This window comes from Equus caballus, chromosome 10 (assembly GCF_041296265.1).
Source record: "Equus caballus isolate H_3958 breed thoroughbred chromosome 10, TB-T2T, whole genome shotgun sequence".
NCBI lineage: Eukaryota > Metazoa > Chordata > Mammalia > Perissodactyla > Equidae > Equus > Equus caballus.
Window position 1 is genome coordinate 7,904,559 of NC_091693.1, and position 18,559 is coordinate 7,923,117.

The following is an 18,559-nucleotide window of genomic DNA, read 5'->3' on the forward strand; positions in this document are numbered from 1 at the left end:
GAAAAAAAGAACAGAATATGTGCTTTTTCGCTAGACCAGATACTTACGTTGAAGGACCGTTTCTCCATTATGGTATCACTACGACAATTGGTAATGTTGAATGGCAGCTTGGAAGGATCATTTTCTTTGAACCAAGATGGGACCAAACCCCATCGCATGGGAACAATGATACGCTCAGAAGAGTCTGTGCCCTGTCACAGAAAGATGTTAAGATCCAGTGAGGGGATCATAATGAAATTTAGAAAACCATATTTAGCATATGTATTACATTACTATTAGTATCGAAATACAAAGAACATTATTAAAAGGGAAAGATTTCACTTGAAAACAATTTTAATGATTTATCATAATATGATAACTTGAGTTCTTTAGCAAGCCTATTTATTAGAATGTAAGACATTCTGCTTGGGTAGAATGGGGGATACAAAGAGGTTTAGTTCCTGTAAGCTTTTAATTAGTGCCTACTATAGGAGAGACATAGTGCTAGGCCCTGAAGTTTACTTAGTCTCAGCTCTCAAAAACACTTATTACAGACAACCATAATACAATGAAGTATATGCTATGATCAAGGAATGCACAGGGTGCTATGGGGGCACATGGAAGAGTGCTTAACCTCAAAGGGCTTGCACTATTAACATGTGAAGCCACACAGACAGAAAAAGAGCAAGCAATAATACAAGATACAATAGGCTAAGGGCCATATAAGAGGTACATACAGTGAGTGTCAAAAGAGCAGAGAGTGATCTGTGAGAGATGGAATGGAGATGTATCGGCTCCTTAGAAGGGGCAGAAGAGGTGGGAGTGTAGTGGGGTGGTTCTTGAATTGGATTCCACAAGAGGTACACTATTCAGACAGAGAACAGATGCGAGAGAAGACCAGAAATGGAATTAGATGAGCAAAGAGGCCATGTCAAGAATGTGCAGGAAGCGGTTTTGTACAAAAAAGTGTTACAGCAAGCCTGAGGATGCAGCTTTTAGGAGGGCCTGCGTACAAGGTTTGTATTCAGTTAGCATCTGGGAACTTGGATTTAGAGTGTTCCTACCTTTTCCTAACTGATAAGGATGGTTTACTGTGCCTAGCCTGTCTGTGCAAAACATGAGGTTTATGCTGAACTGCTTTCCTTCTGGGAGTCTGGAATTTTGGTACTTGCTAGGCAGAGAGTGCTTATGTGACCAGCCCCCAGTAAAAACCTTGAGCCCTGAGTTTCTAACGAGTTTCCCTGGGCAGAAACACTACACACGTTACTGCAGTTTTCTTTGCTGGAAAAGCAACATGCTTAGTGTGTCCCCTCACAGGAAGGAGAGAACATAAGGAAGCCTATGCATGGATTTTTCCAGATTTCTACTTGTGTCTTTTCCCTTTGCTGATTCTACTATATATCCTTTCACTGTAATAAACCTTAGCCATGATATGTCTTACATGCTGAGTCCTAACAAATCTCTAAATGTGCGGGTAATCTTGGAAACCCCTGAAACAAGGCTGTTAAATTTTTTGGGGCAATTGACCCCTGACAATTTGATGAAATCTCTAGACTAAAATGCTCAGACACACTATTCTGCATGGTGCAGTACAATATGGGAAGAGACTATGAACACAGAGTGCATTCCAGGTGTACTACAATGGTTCAGGGGTAAAGATACAGTGGGTCTGGTGACAGCAGTGAGAATAAAAGACATCCAAAGATAGAAAAAAAAATGCAATTGTGGTGGTGAATGGAAAAAGAAATAGGGATGATGACAAAGGGATAGGGAAGATGCCTCTAGATTGGAGGTTGCAAACTTTTCTGTAAAAGGTGACTTGTTAAGTATTGTAGACTTTGCAGCCCATATAGTCTCTGTTGTAACTATAACTGCTGTTATAGGGACAAAGCCATACACAATAGATAAATGAATGGATGTTGCTGTGTTCCATAAAATTTCATTTACAAAAATGGTCAGAGAGCCCTAGTTTTCTGACTCCTGCTCTAGATGATTCTAATCCCAGATGCCAAGTCTTCTCAGCTGAGGCCCCAGACTTCAACCAAGAAGCAAATGATACCCGCATTGCCTGGGCCTACTTCCTCACTGGTGAACATAATACAAAGGTTGTTTAAAATCATTAGAATAAAATCAAAGCAGAACCGTTTACTATGTCCAACAAGCACTCAGAGATTTGGAATTGAGCTTAGGAGAGAGGCAGTATGGTACAAAGAATTGGTCAGATAGTAACTATTTTTGGCTTTATGAGTCCATATAGTCTTTGTTGCAATGATTCAAGCAACTCAATTCTGCCACTATTGGCAGTGTGAAAGCAGCCAAAGAACTGAATATGCATGGCTATGTTCTAATAAAACTTTATTTATAAAAACAGGCAGTTGGGGGGCCAGCCGGTGGCATAGTGGTTAAGTGTGCACACTCTGCTTCAGCAGCCCGGCGTTCGCGGCTTTGGATCCTGGGTACAGACATACACACTGCTCATCAAGCCATGCTGTGGTGGCACCTCACACAGCAGAATTCGAAGGACTTATAACTAGGATATACAATTATGTACTGAGGCTTTGGGGAGGAAAAAAAGAGGAAGATTGGCAACAGATGTTGGCTCAGGGCCAATCATCCTCACCCCACCCCTTCGCCCCCAAAAAAAAGCATGTCTAAAATTTGGTCTGAGGACCATAGTTTGCTAACCTCTGGCACAGAGGAAACAATAGGGCCTTTGTAAGAAGACCCAGACTCTGGTCCAAAAGTCCCTTTTCTGCTACTTAGGAGGTTGGACTAGTCTCACCTTCTTGGACCCTCAACTTTCCTTATCGGTAAAAATAGAGTGAACAACACCTACCTGGCAGGATCATTAATATGTGTGGCTTGAAATAAACACCCAAATTCTAGTTTAATATTTTTCTAAGGTTATGATTAGAAACAAATAGCAAAGATTTCTATATAAACGTGATTGTTCAAGCCAGGAGGATGGAAGTTTCTTCGAGAATAAATCAAGCACAGGGTTTAACCTGGGGGTACAAAAAGAAAAAAGGAGAAATGTGAAAGGTCCAAGAGAAAGTACTCAGGAAGATAAAAGTAGAATGAGAAAAGTCAAGAGGATGGAATTCCAAGAAAGGAAGGGATCATCAGGAGCAGACCAGACTTGGAAGGGCTTCCCTTTTGTTTAAAGCTAATCCCTCCACTGTGCCCCTGATAAGATCCTGTCCTATTTCTTCCAAAATCGCCTTTATCAGCTTCATCACCCTTTACACACACACACTCCATTCTCCTTATTCTCGGCTGTTAGGTTCTACAAAGTCACTGCAAACACTGAATTAGTAAATTCTGAACTACTGCTCTTAGGGGAAATACAGAGTTAGGTTCCCACAAGACTATGGAGACAACATTTTCATCAACTGATCAATACATTACCTTACTTTATGTGTATTTCTATTTAAAGACACTGTATTCCATGTATATTGTTGATGCATTAACACTGAATTCATGACCAAGAGCACTATGTAACTCATGCATGAGTCAAGCTTATCTAACACGTGTATTTTCTCTGTAAGGCATCCTATAATGTTCTTTCACTTAGGAAGACTAGCCAGCACTTTAGCACTATGCTTGGGGACAATATTAAACAGTGAAATCACCAAAAAAAGCACAGAAATGCAAAAAACATACCACTAAATCAACAACAAAAAGGATAATTGTTTATAATATAAAAGCTGAAACAAGAAGGTAGAACTTTGCCTTTTTCAGGTTCGGCTGGGAATGTGTATGTTGGATGACTCAAAATTTCCACCACTCTGTATGTCCATGAATGATTGAGAAAGCAATATGAGTATTATTTTTGGGGTTACAAAAAAATTTTAGGCAAATCTGCAAACATGAAATATATGAATAATGAGGAGCAACAGTGTGTGTGGGGGTGTGTGTGTGTATATATATACATGTATGTATTTTTCTCCCTTAAAGACAGAGGCAGGCTAGACATATTATATGCCAAGAGGCAAGAAAAAAAAGCAATTAATATATGCAGGATAACTAAGGAAAAGACTACCCAGAAGAAATGGTGGGGGAGAGATGTAAATCCTAATGTTAATCTCACCTGGGATGGGAGGAAGAGAAAATGCGTGAAAACAGAGCTTTTGTAAATCCCCTCTCTCTTCCAGAATTAAATGTGCCTTCCAAGCAGGAAGGCCCATTGCCCAAAGCATAAATGGGAATAAGAGAGATAACATTACATAATGGCCAACTAAATGATCTCTCATCAGAAATTTGCAAGACAATAATACTCCAAATTTGAGGTTCTCAATACGGGGCAATTTTGACACCCAACCCCTGCAACCCCCCAAGTCAAGACTTGGGGAGAAAAAGAAGGGGTGTGCTACTGGCATTTAGCGGGTAGATTTGACAACACCAGAAGACATTTTTGGTTGTTATGACCTGGGGGCTGCTGCTAGCATCTAGTAGGTAGAGACCAGTGATGTTGCTAAACATTCTACAATGTGCTGGACAGCTTCTCACAGTAAAGAATTATTCCACCCAAAATGTCAATGGCGACAAGGTTGAGAAATCCTACTCTTACAAAATCCACTGATCACGTTTAACTTGGGTGTGTTCACTGGAAAACTGTAAGCCAAATCCAAACGTGAGGCTGCCCCTACTGGGAACAATGAATAGAAAGTGACTGAGACACCAAAATACTGAAACTATTGCTCAGTATTAGTCATCTTTCCCTCTACCCTTTTGTACTTGTGAGAACAGCTGGTAGCTCTGGGGTAGATAAATGAAAAAGGAAGTAAGCTGCAAATCAGTGGTTTCAAATGCAAATGTTGCAGTCTACACAAGTGCTGACCATTGATGACATGCACTAATAAACTACTGAAATAATCCTAACTTTGCCCTACAATTTACAGGTTTGAGAAAAATGAAACCTCAAATATTTATCAAAATTAGGAAACTCTAGCAATCTTAACAAAATTTATTAGAGATATGGAGTCAAAACACTCTATCAGCAAATTCTCACCACTGACAGAAAAAGAGGGCTACTTTTGCTAGGGGCTCCACCTTCCCAATTTCTAGTTCCAGGAAGCATCTACTGGAGTGGGGACAGTTGTCTGGACTTCAGTCCCTGCTGTGTCTCTCATTGATACGGTCACCTAGGACAAGTCACACTTTCTCTACACTTCTGTCTTTATATCACCTCAACAAAATTTTCTTCCAGCTAACTATTAATTCTATAATCCTAAAGAGGTGGTACAAAGAGAAATAAGGCTAAAAGAGAATAAAGCTCATACACTTAATCTTTCTCTCTTTTCATTTCAAATTATGCTTTCCTTTGAAATATGTTTTATTTCTTCCTTTTCCAGTCAAAGTTCCCATGGTATTTTCATTTCCTCTCATTAAAATAACTTTTCTTTAGTTTCAATAGGAAAGTATGCATCCACTAAAAACGGCTCAAGAATAAATTATTTCATGTAAATGGCTTCATTCAACCAAAAACATCACTGTTATTTACTCTGTTTATGTCAAATAATCAGATCCCTGTAATGTAGAATCTTTTGACTACCATATTATCACAGGACTTCTGAAGAGTATGGAGCAGGGGTAAAATCAACCTTATAAAGTGATTGAAGCACTATAGATCAAAAAGAATAAAAATCCAGGATGAAAACAATCATGATTTTTTAAAGCATATAGGGCATTTAAAGTATTTAAGACATGGGGAAACTATTAATTTCTGCAATAAAGCATTTTTATTACATTGCATGCCTGCACCAACATACACTCTTCCAGGAGATAGACCAAAGAACCAAAATTGGATTATAAATTACTGGTCGCTCCAACACGACAGGTATAAATACTATAAACACAATGAATGCAATTAAACTTCAGATAACCACAACAAATACATCTCTTTCTAGCTTCAGTAATAGACAAACACAAAAATACTGAAAGCATAAGCAGGAGCAATAGAAACATCAAAGAAAGAGAAACATCAGAGGTGTTTTAGATTAGCTGATCTTAATCCTGCCCTGGGCCTAGGGATTCTGATTCAGCTGGCTTAGGAAGACCATACAAGTCTTTGGGTTTGTTTTTTTCAAGATACTCAAACGACCCTGATGATCAGGGAGGTTTGAAAGACGCTGTCTTAAAAAAAAGTATTCAAATACAAGGCGCATACAAATTCAGTATGCTCTAAGACTAGCATGCCTTGTACAGAGAAGGCACTGAAATGGAGCCTGAAGAATACTGAATCATCTAAGATTAGAAGATTCTGAGACAACTTCCCCTTTCCGTGATGCCCACACTGGTTCTCAACTGAGGGTCAGGAGATACCAGTAAGGGCTGGTCTCTAAGGTCATCTCAGAAGCTGAGCACATACCAAACCAAACAGAAGTAGATGACCCTCCCAACGCCCCCAGAAGCTCGTATGGGGCAGACAGACTGGGTACCTTCTCAAAGTGCAGTCGAGACAGAAGCACCGGGCTGCTCGACCGAGGGCTCTTGTTGTACGACGGGCAATACTTGTCAGCGTCCCTCCACTCCGGGAGCCGCCGCTCGCCCTGCCGGTTCCGATAGGCACACGCTCTCGTGAGCACATCTCGAGGTAAGTGACACGATGTTCGCCCGCACATTCTTCAACGCCGCCTCTCGCCACCTAAATTTAGGGCGCGACACAGTAGGAGAACGTTCGCCCATCTCAAATCTTACGTCTCATTCCTTTAGTCACAGCATTCTCCCAAGACGCCCCACGACTCTGCTTCAGAGCCCCCACTGTGCGTCTGTCACCGCCTAGTCTGTCCCAGCAAACGGGCCTCGGCCCGTCGCGCTCACCCCCAGGCCCGCGGGCCGGCCCGCGCGAGGCGCTGACCGAGCGGCAGGCGGCAAACACCTGCCTGAACGCGGGAGGCCCGGTTCCCGGGGGGCGCACCCGCCAGCCGGCGCCTCAGCCCAGAAAGGCAAAGGGGGTCTGCGGTCACTGCCCGAGCCGGCAGCTCCTTCTCCGGGAGGCTCCTTCAGCCTCACCGCCGCGCCCGCCCTCCTTTCCCCGCTCCGCCCTCCCGGGACTCAGGAGCCGCCCGCGCCGCCGAGCACCTGCGCGCCCCAGGACCGCAGCCCGGCCGCAGGTGCCGCCCTGTCTAGACGCTCGGCCCTGCCTGGGCGGCGGGGCTCCTCTCCGACTCCCCACCGCCGCGGCCCGGGGCCGCCGCCCCCGCTCCCCGCGTCAGCCCCCTCACCGCCCGGCAAGGGGCCCCGACGCCGCCCGACGCCCGCCCGCGTCGCCTCACCTCCGCTTGGGCCCGGAGCCCGCTGCCTCCCGCGTCTCCTCACCTCGGCCCGGCCAGCCGCCCCGCGTCCCCTCCACCCTGGTTCCCCTCCCCGCGTCGCCACACCTCCACCTCGGCCTTGGCCACTCACCCCCAGTCGCCTCAACCTCACCCCGGGCGGCTCTTCCGCTCCGCCGCCGCCGGATTCTGGGACTCCGCAGGCCCGCGCCGGCGGCCTCTGGCCCCGCCCCCAAGCAGCGGCTTGTTCCCGCGAGGTTCCCCGCGCCGCGGGCGGGGCTTTTTCTCCGCCGCCGTCAGGACAGGGAGGGAAGGCGTGGAGTGTGACTCCCGAAAGTGCCCCAGGAGGAGACTGTGGTTGCCTTTGGGGACTCCTGAACCCTAAGGTTCTCAGAGCCCCACTTTCCTCCATATTCGCTCGTGCCCGAGCGGGGTGAACTCCGCTCCTGGCTGCCAGGGCAGACCGCAGGAAGGGAGCTGGGGGTGCGGTGGAAGGATCTTGAAGGACCGGGCTCCCCAAGTCTCCAGGGGCCAGCAGAGACTAGATGCGTCCCGGGGAGCCTTAAGTGCCCTGCTCTGTATAGCGGGAATCATTTCTAGGGCACCAGGTCGTTGTAGGGGTGATGTAAGAAAACGTTTTCTTTATCTCTGCTGCTAACTGCTCAGAGTTCAGGGGCAAACATGGAGAAACCATCAGGAAAACCTCCATGAATCACACAAGTCACTCTCGAACTTCGGTGCGCGCCAGAATGAGATTTTCCAGGCCCCTCACCCTCCCCACAGCCCCAATCTGAATCTCTAAGGGGAGGCCTGGGTTTTTTTACACAGGCTTTACAGGTGTATTTCCGCCACAAAGTCGGTAAGGCCATCTGGCTTAAGTTTAAAAGAGCAGATGAGGTGGCCTCTGAGCCTGCTCCCTGGGGACATGAACCAGGGCTTTCTGCATCTGCAGCCAACAGACAGTGCTCTCTAACGGCTGTTCTTCCCCTCAGTGCCGTCACTAAATTGGACTGAACTGGGAGCAGGCAAACCCCAGGGCGCACTGCACCGCAGACCTGATGACAGGGAATGCCCAGGCAATGGACGCAAACCCTCTGGGGCCTCCATTCACCCTAGAAAGGAGGCTGATTGTGAGAATGCAAGAATAAGCATGTGAACTCAATGGCTGCTCTCATTCCCTCAGCAAGCCTGCACTGCTCCTTGTCCTGGGCATGGGGCTTGGACCGAGATGATTGGGAGAGGGGCCCTGCCTCATGGTAAGTACAGCAACCAGAGGGCTGTGGGTGCAAAGGGGATAGAGCAGGTGTTCCTCTTGGTGGTGGAGAGGCCTCGAAGGGGAAGGTGGAGTCTGCAGTCAATGTGAGTAAACTAAACATGAGTCTGCAGTTATTCAATAAATAGATGCTAATTTATTTATAGGGATAAGATAGTTTCTTTGGGGATAAATTCAAGAGGAGGTGCAAGCATTTTTTTCATTTGTGATGTCCTTTCCCTGGCAGGGCAAGTTCTAGGACAAGCTAAAATTATCCTGTATTTTAAGAAAAAAAAATAGAGTAGTCCTGGGGCAGGGGTTAATAATTTAAAAAATCCTCAGTGATTCCTTTTGAACTGTTTTTGAATACAGAGGCTTGGGAAGGAGTTTCCACTGGGTTCAGTTCTGCATGGTGTTGGGGCAAAGAGTAGGAGTAGTGCCTATTCAGACTGGCCTCTTAGACCACACATGCCAAGATGATGTCTACGGGCAGCTCCTCCGAACTTCTGGCTGTCACCTGCATTGTTACTGTGTCCAAAAGCAGCAGCTGGGAGTGCACCAGGATGTCATGACCTCCCCAGAACACACCTAGAAGAGAAGGGAGTAGTACAAGTGTGCAAAGCAGAAGAGAGCTACAGAGCGAGGCTGAGGACGGTGTTTGCAGCAACTGATCAAGGCAGCTCTGGTGCAGTGAAATGGGAGTGGGCCTGGAACCAGGAGAGCTGGGCTGAAATCCCTGAGGCCTTGTGCAAGTCACTTTACCTCTCTGAGCTGCAGTATCCTCAACTACAAAGTGGAGGAGATAATACTAAAATTATTTCAAGATTCTGCCAAGCTCAATTGAATTAGTGAACATATAAGGCTTGTATGTGGCGTTACAGAGCTTCTCACACATTGACTGAATCTAAGAGCACAGATGAAGGGACAGCCCCACCATGACAAAACCGCAGAGCAGGTGTCTGCAAGACCCGGGGGACTGGGCTTGGGGGCTGTCAGCTGTGAGCAGGCCACTGTAGCAGAGCGCTGTAGCAGAGCTTCCTCCAACCCTGTTTATAAACACAGCAAAAAGAAACTCCCCACTTCCTTTTGTTGGCTGTTTTAGGTGTGATAACTGTATTGCCCCCCCCTTAAATGAAAGGTCATTATCTCTTAAAGAAACATACAAATACAGAAACATTTACATATAAAATGCTTTATCTGGAATTTTCTCTAAAATACTCAAAGTACTATTTTTCTCTTTATACCGTTTTTCTCCCACACTGACAAGATCATAAAATCTGATAATATACTGTATTGTCCAGGGTGTGGAAGGAAAGGCATACAATTCCTATGAAAGGCAACTGGAAATATTTATAAAGATGAGAAACGCACTTTGACCTGGTAATTCCTTGGGAAATTTATCCTATAGATATCCTCAGTGCACATGTGGAAAATAAAGTATGTGTATGTATATGTGTATGTCTGAGATTCTTCACTGTAGCCCTGTCTGTAAGAGGAAAAGACTGGAACAATCTGAACATTCATCAATAGTGCTGGTTCTAAGCTACAACAAGAATGAGGATTTGGTTTGGGATGATGAAAAAGTTCTGGAGATGGATGGTGGTGATGAGCACAATAGTGTGAATGTACTCAGTGCCACTGAACTGCATACCTACAAATGGTTAAAATGGTAAATTTTATGGATATTTTACCACAACTTACAAAAGAAAGAATGAAGAAACTCTATATACTGAGAGGGAAGATCTCCAAGATGCATAGTCAAGTGAAAAGCAAAGTGCACAACAATGTTTATACCATTTGTACATAAACATTTGAGTTAAAACAGAGAAATGTGTCTATATTAGCTTTCCTATCCATACAATCACTGGAAGGACACATCGGCATTGTTTGTAATCGTGACACACTGGTTGTCTGTGGAAGGGAACTGGATGACGGGCAGCAGGCCTGGGAGGGAGACATTTCACTACAGGGCTTTTTTTACCTGGTGAATTTTCAATGCTGTAAATTTTGAATCCCTGTGTTCCCAGTGGGAGTTCCATCCCAGGATGCAGTGGTGTCCAGGCTATGAGCTACCCAGGCCTTTCCCAGGGCCCCCGCCTCACCGGAGTTCACCCCTCCTGACCCCCATCTGACCCCATGGCCAGCCACTGCAGTCCAGATTCGGGTCCACAGAGGGGCCCAGCATGCCCAGGTCTCACCACCCGGGAAGGCTGCCACTGGGGTGATGGTGATGGTGGCAGTTGGGGCAGAGGCTCGGGCGATGGGGCATGGGCGGGGGGGGGGGGGAGTGGTGGGGGCCTGGTGGCGGTGGAACCAGCCACCCAGATAGCTGGGGGATCTCAGGACCTTAGGAGAGGAAGGGGGAGGCGCCCTGCCCCTCTCTCCCTTCCTTCCTCCTGCCTTCAGTCCTTCCCTCCCCCTCCCCCCCACAGCAGAGCTTCCTACACTTGACGCCAGCAATAGTTCAATATTCATTTACTTGCTTCATCACCAGTGCTGGATGTCATAACTCTTTGTAATTTTCCAGCTAGCTCTGCAGCTATGTCTGTCCATGTTACTAAGTGCTAGCTAGGAGGATGTGACCAAAAGTAATGTGTGCAACTTCAGATTCCTGTTCTTAAAGTAAATTGTTGTGTCCTTTGCCCCCTCCTCCACTTGGCTCCTTGGGATGTGAATGTGATGGTGTGCCATCTTGGGCTTGGTGAATAAGGTCACCACCCTCAGGGTGATGGAAAACAAGAAAGATCTACACCAGTCCTGTACTACCTAACTGCAGACTACTAAATGTGAGGATAGAAAAATGAGTTATCTTTTTTTTAAAAAAAGATTTTTCATTTTTCTGCCAAAGCCCCCCCACCCAGTACACAGCCGTGCATTTTTACCTGTGGGTCCCTCCAGTTGTGGCATGTGGGATGCCACCTCAGCATGGCCCGATGAATGGTGCCACGTCTGGGCCCAGGATCCGAACTGGTGAAACCCAGGGCCGCCGAAGCAGAGCGCATGAACTTAACCACTTGGCCATGGGGCAGGCCCCTCTTGTTTTTATTAAGGTATACTTTTTGTTGAGGAAGATTAACTTTGAGCTAACATCTGTTGCCAATCTTTCTCTTTTTGCTGGAGGAAGATTGTTGCTGAACTAACATCTGTGCTAATCTTCCTCTATTTTGTATGTGCCAGTCTTCCTCTATTTTGCCACCACAGCATGGCTTGATGAACGGTGTGTAGGTTCACACCTGGGATCTGAACCTGTGAACCCTGCGCCGCTGAAGCAGAGCAGACGAACTTAACCAATATGCCACCAGGCCAGCCCCTTCATTGTCTTTTTAAATGCTGTCAGTCATTTCTGCTATTTTGTACCACTGTCAATATTATTTTCTATTTACACACATTTTAACATTTTCTTTGTCCACCATTCTTCTTGTTTCTTAAATCCTCCATCTAGGACCACTTGTATTATTAAAAGCATGCCAATACCTCTCCTAAGCCCCCCGAGCTACACACCTCTTTAGTCCATGACAATGAGTTTTGAAGAGACTAGGCAATACACAGGTGAGGCACAGCTGAAGGAAAACTGAATCCACTGGGATAGAATGCATGCACCCTAGCATAGGAGCACAGGATCATGGAAAATACTGAAGAGACAACACAAGCACGGAGAAGAGAAAGATCATGTCGGACACCTGGAGGATTGGGATGTGGCAAAAAAAGATGGAGAGAGTGTGTTTCTGAGACAGTATTTGGAGATTCCCAGACTGACCATGACCCCAAAGCCATGCTGTGGACTGCAAGAAGAACACCCTGAGGCGCCATGATGGAGATTATCCATCAAAGACCACCAGAGGAAATGTGCTGACAGCCAACCCAAGGTCTGAGAAGTGTGCAGACAGGGCAAAAGAGAAAAAGAAAAAAACACAGAGAGAGAGACAGGGAGAAAGGGCACTTTCCGAGGAATAACCTTTGTCACTCACCTGACCCCCAGGGGACCAACTTCCCAGTCAAAACAGCAGAAGCCAGATGAAGTGATGGGAGGCCAAAACAGACAGCTCAGCTGGCAGTGGGCAGTTGTGAATTGGCCATAAATTCTGCAGTTGAGTTTATCCTGCTGTCCCAAAGCCACTTTCCTCTTCTTGATCATAGCACTAGGGTTAGGTCAGATTTCAGCATTGAGAGGAGGGGCATGAGAGTCATAAGCACCTTCTCTCATGTCTTTTGGAATTTTCCCACTAAGTCTAAAATAAGTTCCTCATCAGGTCTTCTTGGGTACTTGAGTTTGGAAGTTTCTCTCAGGATGCAGAAGGGTTCCTGTGACTGCCAGTCCAAGCCAGGCGTGCCTTCAGAAAACGCAGGAGAGACTTCGAGGAAGGAAAAACAGGTCACAGCCACAGCGGAAAGAGAGCAATGCAGCCACGAGGGGACTGGGAGGAATGGGGACGGCAGGGTGCCCAGGCCCAGCGGGCAAGCCTCATCCCTCCACGGGGACGGGCGGCTCCCTGGGCTCGGCCTGTGTCTCCGGGTGCCGAAGCCCCTGAGCCAGCAAAGCCACCCAGAAGCGCACAGGCAGTCCCCTCTTGGGCTCACAGGGCAGACCCCTTGGAGGGTGTGGCAGACAGTTCCAGGCACATCCTCCAGGCTGACTTGAGGAAGGGATCCCACCGCCTGGCTCCGGATGCTGCTTTCTCAGCCAGGCCCCTGCCCGGCTTTCCCCTACTCCTGGGAGCCCCAACCACCCATTCATCCTTCTATCCATCTTTCTTTTCTCCCTTTTTACCTAACTTCCTACCTCCCTTCCTTCCTTTTTACCTTCCTAACTTCCTTCCCTCTTTCTTACCTCCGTCCCTTCCTTGTTCCTTCCTGCCATCCAAGTGTCTGAAGGACCCACTGGAAAACATGGGCCAGAGCCGCCTCAGGAAAGCACCGGCCAAGCCTAGGCACCGCCAGAGGGCGCGCCCGCTCCCTCAGAGCCTCGCGCTCGCGTTGCTTAGCACCGGGGGTGGGCATTGTGAGGCCAGAGAGGGCCTGCGGCCCGCGCGTGCGCAGTTGATTGGCCGGCTGCAGCATCAGGAAGCTGGGCTCCGGGAGAGTGTGGTTGGTGGGGATCGGGGCCTGGGGAGAGGAGGAAGGAAGTGCGAGGGGGGCAGGCGTGCAGGGCGCCTCCACCTTCCCCTCCAATGGTCCCGGAGATCGCAGATCTCTGGGCGGCTGCCTCCACCGCCGCCATGACCCCCACCGCTGCCCCTCGCCACCCCAGCCTCTGCCCCAACTGCCACCATCACCACCACCCCAGTGGCAGCATTCCCGGGTGGTGAGACCCGGGCACGCCGGGCCCCTCTGTGGACCCGAATTGGGACCGCAGTGGATGGCTGTGGGGTCAGATGGGGATCGGAAGGGGTGAACTCCGGTGAGCCGGGGGCCCTGAAGATACCCCGAGTCCCACACCAAGGGACGGGGTCGGGTCAACCGCAAAATAGGCCAATCCTGGGACCGATGCCTCCCCTAGACATGGGCACAGGAGGCCTCTGCCCTGGGGCCACAGCCCACGGGTCATTGCCTCTCCTGGGCCTTCCAGGAAGATGTTGAAAGCCACCTCCCCTCCCTGCCTGTTGCCCTGCCCAAAAACAACCACCTGCCCTCAGGTGGTACCTGGGCATGGCCATTGAGGCCCAACCCAGGCATAGACCCTCCGTGGGCGCTTGGGCCACGGATGGGCATTCTCCTATCAGGCCTCTGTCACCTCCACCCAAGGGATCACCCTGAAAGGGCTCTAGCCGTCCTCAGAGTATCCTCTTTGGCGAAGAAGCAGTCTCTTCTAGGCTCCTGTGATAGTCAGGAAGAGTATTCTCCAGGCCTTTCCGGGCTTGGACCCCTCCCGTTGTGTTCCAAGTCGTGGCGAGGGCGGTACCCCACCTCTGGGTACGCCCACCCGAAGTCTTCGGATCCCTGAGGGAAAAGCGAGGGAAAAGAGGCAAGTTGTCCCTCAACGTGAATGATGCCGAGAGACAGGCTCCTGGAGGGTTGCAGGGGGAGGGACGAGCGTCCGGGAAAGGCACCGGGGCGAGACTCGGAAGAGAAGTGCTCGGTCTTGATAGGGAAGGGTCAGTCTCTCTTAATTGAAAAACCAAACCAAGCCAGCCGAGGAACTGGAAAAGAGGAGTGTCCGTGACTTAAGCAGAACAAAAGCCACGAGCTGAGCAGAAGGGTTGAAGAACAGGAGAGACACCTGGAAGGAAAAGCGAACCCACGGGGATCGAACTAGTGCAGCCAAGCGGAGGAGCACTGGATCACGCGAGAGAGTGAAGAGCCAAGGCAAGCACAGGGGACAGAAAGATCACATCGCACACCTGTGGCCTTGTGCTTCTTGGGATCTGGACTTGGTCTCCTCAACTTTGGGGTAGCTGCTTTCCTCTGGGTAGTTGAGTAAGAAGTGTCCTTTGTGGGCTCTGTCCTGAGTGCTGGGCCCAGAGAATACTTTAGATGGCACATTTGATCTTCAGGTGGAGGTTATGAGGTCCATTTGGTGTCTCAGGAATTGGAAGTTCAGAGGAAGTGATTTGCCCAAGGTAGCACAGCAATAAACTGGAGGGACTGGAATTAAGACCCAGATCAAACTGGCTTAGAGCTGTCTCTCAGCCTTGCTTCCAAGGGCTCAGGTCCCTGGAGCCCAGGCCAGTTCAGAATTTCTGATCAGCACAGTTGGGTCCAAAGACACTGGTTCTTTTTCTTGGATTCCAGATGTGTTCATTCCACCTTGTCTTGTAAGGTTTTGTTTAGGTATTCATCTATTCCTCTGGTCTTGCTTTTTTTCTTTTCTTTTTTCTTTTTTGAGAAACTTTAGCCCTGAGCTAACTGCTGCCAATCCTCCTCTTTTTGCTGAGGAAGACTGGCCCTCAGCTAACATCCGTGCCCATCTTCCTCTACTTTATGTGTGGGACGCCTGCCACAGCATGGCTTGCCAAGCGGTGTCATGTCCACACCCGGGATCTGAACTGGTGAACCCCGGGCTGCTGAAGCGGAATGTGAGAACTTAACCGCTGTGCCACCCAGCCGACCCCTGTTCTTGCATTTTTTAAGGGAAGAGGCTGTGTAATTGCCCAACCATTTTATCTATTGAATTCCTGCCTTCAAGGACTAGCATATACCTCTCTTCATTCGTGAAGCCCTCCCAATCTCCTAAGCTCATCACTTCCACTCAGCTCTTCTGTCTTCTCCTAAATAGTTCTGTGTGATTCTTCATATATTTTTTATTGTTTTCTCACAGCACTTAGCACAGTGCCTTCCTTCCTCACAGTAGGCTCCCAGTCATTATTGAATTAAAGACAATCCGCCCTTTTCCATTCCATTCCAGAGTCCCGTCTTCTGTCAATATATTATCAGATTCAGCAAAACTAGAATGCTGACCTAACTGGGATCACTCTAAGCTGAAACTTTTCCTTCTGTATTTGTTCCCTCTTGCTGCTATGACAAATCACCACAAACGTGGTGGCTTAACACAACAGTTTGCTATCTTACAGTTCTGAGGTCACAAGTCCAAAATGGATTTCACTGTGTTGGCAGTGCTGAGCTCCCTCTGGAGGCTCTAGAGAAGAATCATTTCCTTGCCTTTTCTGGTTTCTGGAGGCCGCCTACGTTTTTTGCCTAATGACCCCTTCCTCCTCATTCAAGCCAGCAGTGTAGCCTCTTCAAATCTCTCTTGCCTCTGACCCTTCTGCCTCCCTCTCATAAGGACCCTTGTGATTACACTGGGCCCATGCAAACCATCCAGGACAATATCCCCATCTCAAGATTCAACTTAATCCTATCTGTAAAGTCCCTTTTACCATGTGACTTAACATATTCACAGGTTCCAGAAATTAGCTCGTGGACCTCTTGGGGGCCATCATTCTGCCACACCTTCCAAGGGAGTCTCCTCCTAAGCCTGGTACAGGGTGTCAGTGCCATTTTTAAACCATCTTCCAAAGCCTAACATTTATCGTCACATGTTCAGTGCCAGGAACTTTGCTAGGTCTTCACATTTATTGCCTCATTTATCTTCACAACAACCCTGTGAGCAAGATTATTGGATGTATTTTATTGCTGAAGAGCCTGAAACTCAGAGGCATTAGCTGATAGCTGACAGCAGAATGCCCCAGGTAGTAAGCATCAGGTCTAGAAACTTGATGCCTGGGGAAATAAATCCCCATAGAAAAGCACTCTGACGGCTGATGATCATGGTGGCCCAACAGTTCCTCTTAATATCTAAGCTGGTTCTTTCTGGGCTTTTTATTGCCTGCATGTTCATTAGATGCAGTCCTTCAGGCTGCAGAGGGCTGAAGCAGTCACATAGGCTGACTCTTTGTGGGCAAAATGGAAACTAATACCAATAATGCCTACTTTGTCTCAATCCCTGAAACATGAATTGAGTATCTATTAAATTCAGGACCAAATAGCAGCTCCCTGGTCCCAGGGCACAGTTCAGTTTAATTGGGAACACAATCTTAGCATAGTAGTCTTCAAGTATCAGTATACCTAAGAATCATCTGAGGAACCTTGTTAGAAATGCAGATTCCAGGGACCCAAACCCAGAGATTCTGATAGCACAGATTTGGGATGGGTCCAGGAATCTGAGTTTTGTTTTTTTGGGGAGTTTTCTTCCTAAGGAAGATTGTCCCTGAGCTAACATCTGTGCCAGTCTTCCTCTATTTTGTATATGGGATGCAACCACAGCATGGCTTTGATGAGTGGTGTGTCGGTGATGCCCGGGATCTCAGCCCCAAACCCTGGACTGCCAAAGTGGAGTGCACGAACTTAACCACTATGCATGCCACTGGGCCGGCCCCAACAATGTGAGTTTTTAACAAGCTCTTGCCCCCAGGGAAATCTGACACAGGTGATCCTTGGCTATAGTTTGAGTAATCCTGCCCCTGCCGTAGAACAGGGAAGGGAGCAGCAGCTGTAGCCACTGTAGGTGGACGCCATGTGCAGACAGCTGCTGGATGCCTCATTCCCCTGGCTGGGCCAGAGGTCCCAGCCCAGTGCTGGAACCTGGCTATGCCTGGCTTTACCAGATGCCCACAGACCACTCGAAGTTGGGCTTTCTGCAATATGCTGGATCTGAAACATCTCCTTATTGACTGTTTGTCTTAACTGACAAATGTATAGGCCCAGTTTGTTCTTTTGCCTGCTTCTGTGGCCATAACAGCATTCATCTCATCCACTTAGTCTTTTCCTAATCTCTACCTTCTTCTAAGAATCCTCGCTGAGCTAAAAGTTGAGGGAGTCTCCAAATGGATTAGGCCTAGGACAGTGGCGTCTCCCCATCAGTTTATTGCTTCTGAGGTCTTTCATGGACAGAGGGGAGGAGAGTATTTGTGGTGGGCGGTACAACTTCAGCAAAGTTAGAGAGATGAGAAAATGCATCCGTATATTTAGGAAATAGTGAGTAACGAGTTGTATAGACATATCCATCCATCTCAGTAGAGTGAAAGACCTTGAGAATGGGGAATGAGCATTTATTAGAAACCATCACAAGTTGGTCTTGGCATTGAAAAGCTTAGTGAATGTGTAGCCTGTGGGTTTCAGAGCAGTTGGTGGCAGTGCCAGAGTTCCATGGGCTGGGGCCCCTCTTCAAATCCTCACCTGAGCCTGTGGCCCTCACTGAGTCAGATAGAGAGAAAGCCGTCCACTGCACCAAACACACCTTCACTGACCACATGGTGTTCCAGGTGAGCAGGGAGAGCTGAGGCCCTGCTGGGGCTTGGGCCCAGGGAGTGGTCCCACGGCTGACGGGTCCTGTGGGGTCATGGCCCCTCCAATGCTCCCACTGAGTTGGTTGGGAGCCCAACTTGATGACAAGATCTGTCACCAACTTGCACCCTGACCTCCGACCTAGGACCTCTCTGCCTCTTGAGTGTCAGCATGGTAATAGGGAGCCTGGGAAGGGTGCCTGGGATGGGAGTCCTTTTGGCCCATGGTGTGAGAGGTAGCACCTCCTGGCTCTTCCTCTGCAGGGCTTGGGCCTATAGCAGTGTGTAAGCAACCCCCCTTCTCCCTGGTCCAGTTTGAGTGCATGAACACTCAA

The 18,559-nt window shown here is 48.1% G+C and overlaps 2 protein-coding genes and 1 long non-coding RNA gene across 15 annotated transcripts in view; 2 read left to right on the forward strand and 1 right to left on the reverse strand.

Moving 5' to 3' along the window:
- Positions 1–13,608, reverse strand: part of LOC100052108 (abasic site processing protein HMCES) — a 96,812-nt gene extending 83,204 nt beyond the window's left edge. For 2 of the 9 annotated variants that reach the window (XM_070224315.1, XM_070224312.1), the window contains exons 1-4: positions 13,334–13,608; positions 12,474–12,857; positions 6,420–6,625; positions 48–191 (exon numbers count right to left, since the gene is read on the reverse strand). In XM_070224315.1, the coding sequence (XP_070080416.1) occupies positions 48–191; positions 6,420–6,602 (327 nt within the window). In that variant the 5' untranslated portion in view covers positions 6,603–6,625; positions 12,474–12,857; positions 13,334–13,608. Of the gene's footprint in view, positions 1–47; positions 192–6,419; positions 6,626–7,062; positions 7,185–7,256; positions 7,751–12,473; positions 12,858–13,333 lie in introns of those variants that run through there. The other 7 variants (XR_011422323.1, XM_014733455.3, XM_005596219.4 and 4 more) reach the window with 7 other exon arrangements.
- Positions 7,529–9,957, forward strand: LOC111775425 (uncharacterized). Its single transcript, XR_002811088.2, has 3 exons — positions 7,529–7,639; positions 8,246–8,509; positions 8,878–9,957. It is a non-coding gene; the product is annotated as an uncharacterized lncRNA (long non-coding RNA).
- LOC100052168 (abasic site processing protein HMCES) overlaps positions 13,531–18,559 on the forward strand; it is a 71,217-nt gene continuing 66,188 nt past the window's right edge. For all 5 annotated transcript variants that reach the window (XR_011422324.1, XM_023651355.2, XM_070224323.1 and 2 more), the window contains exon 1: positions 13,531–14,467. The gene's annotated coding sequence lies outside the window, so the exon portion shown is untranslated. The remainder of the gene's footprint in view (positions 14,468–18,559) is intronic.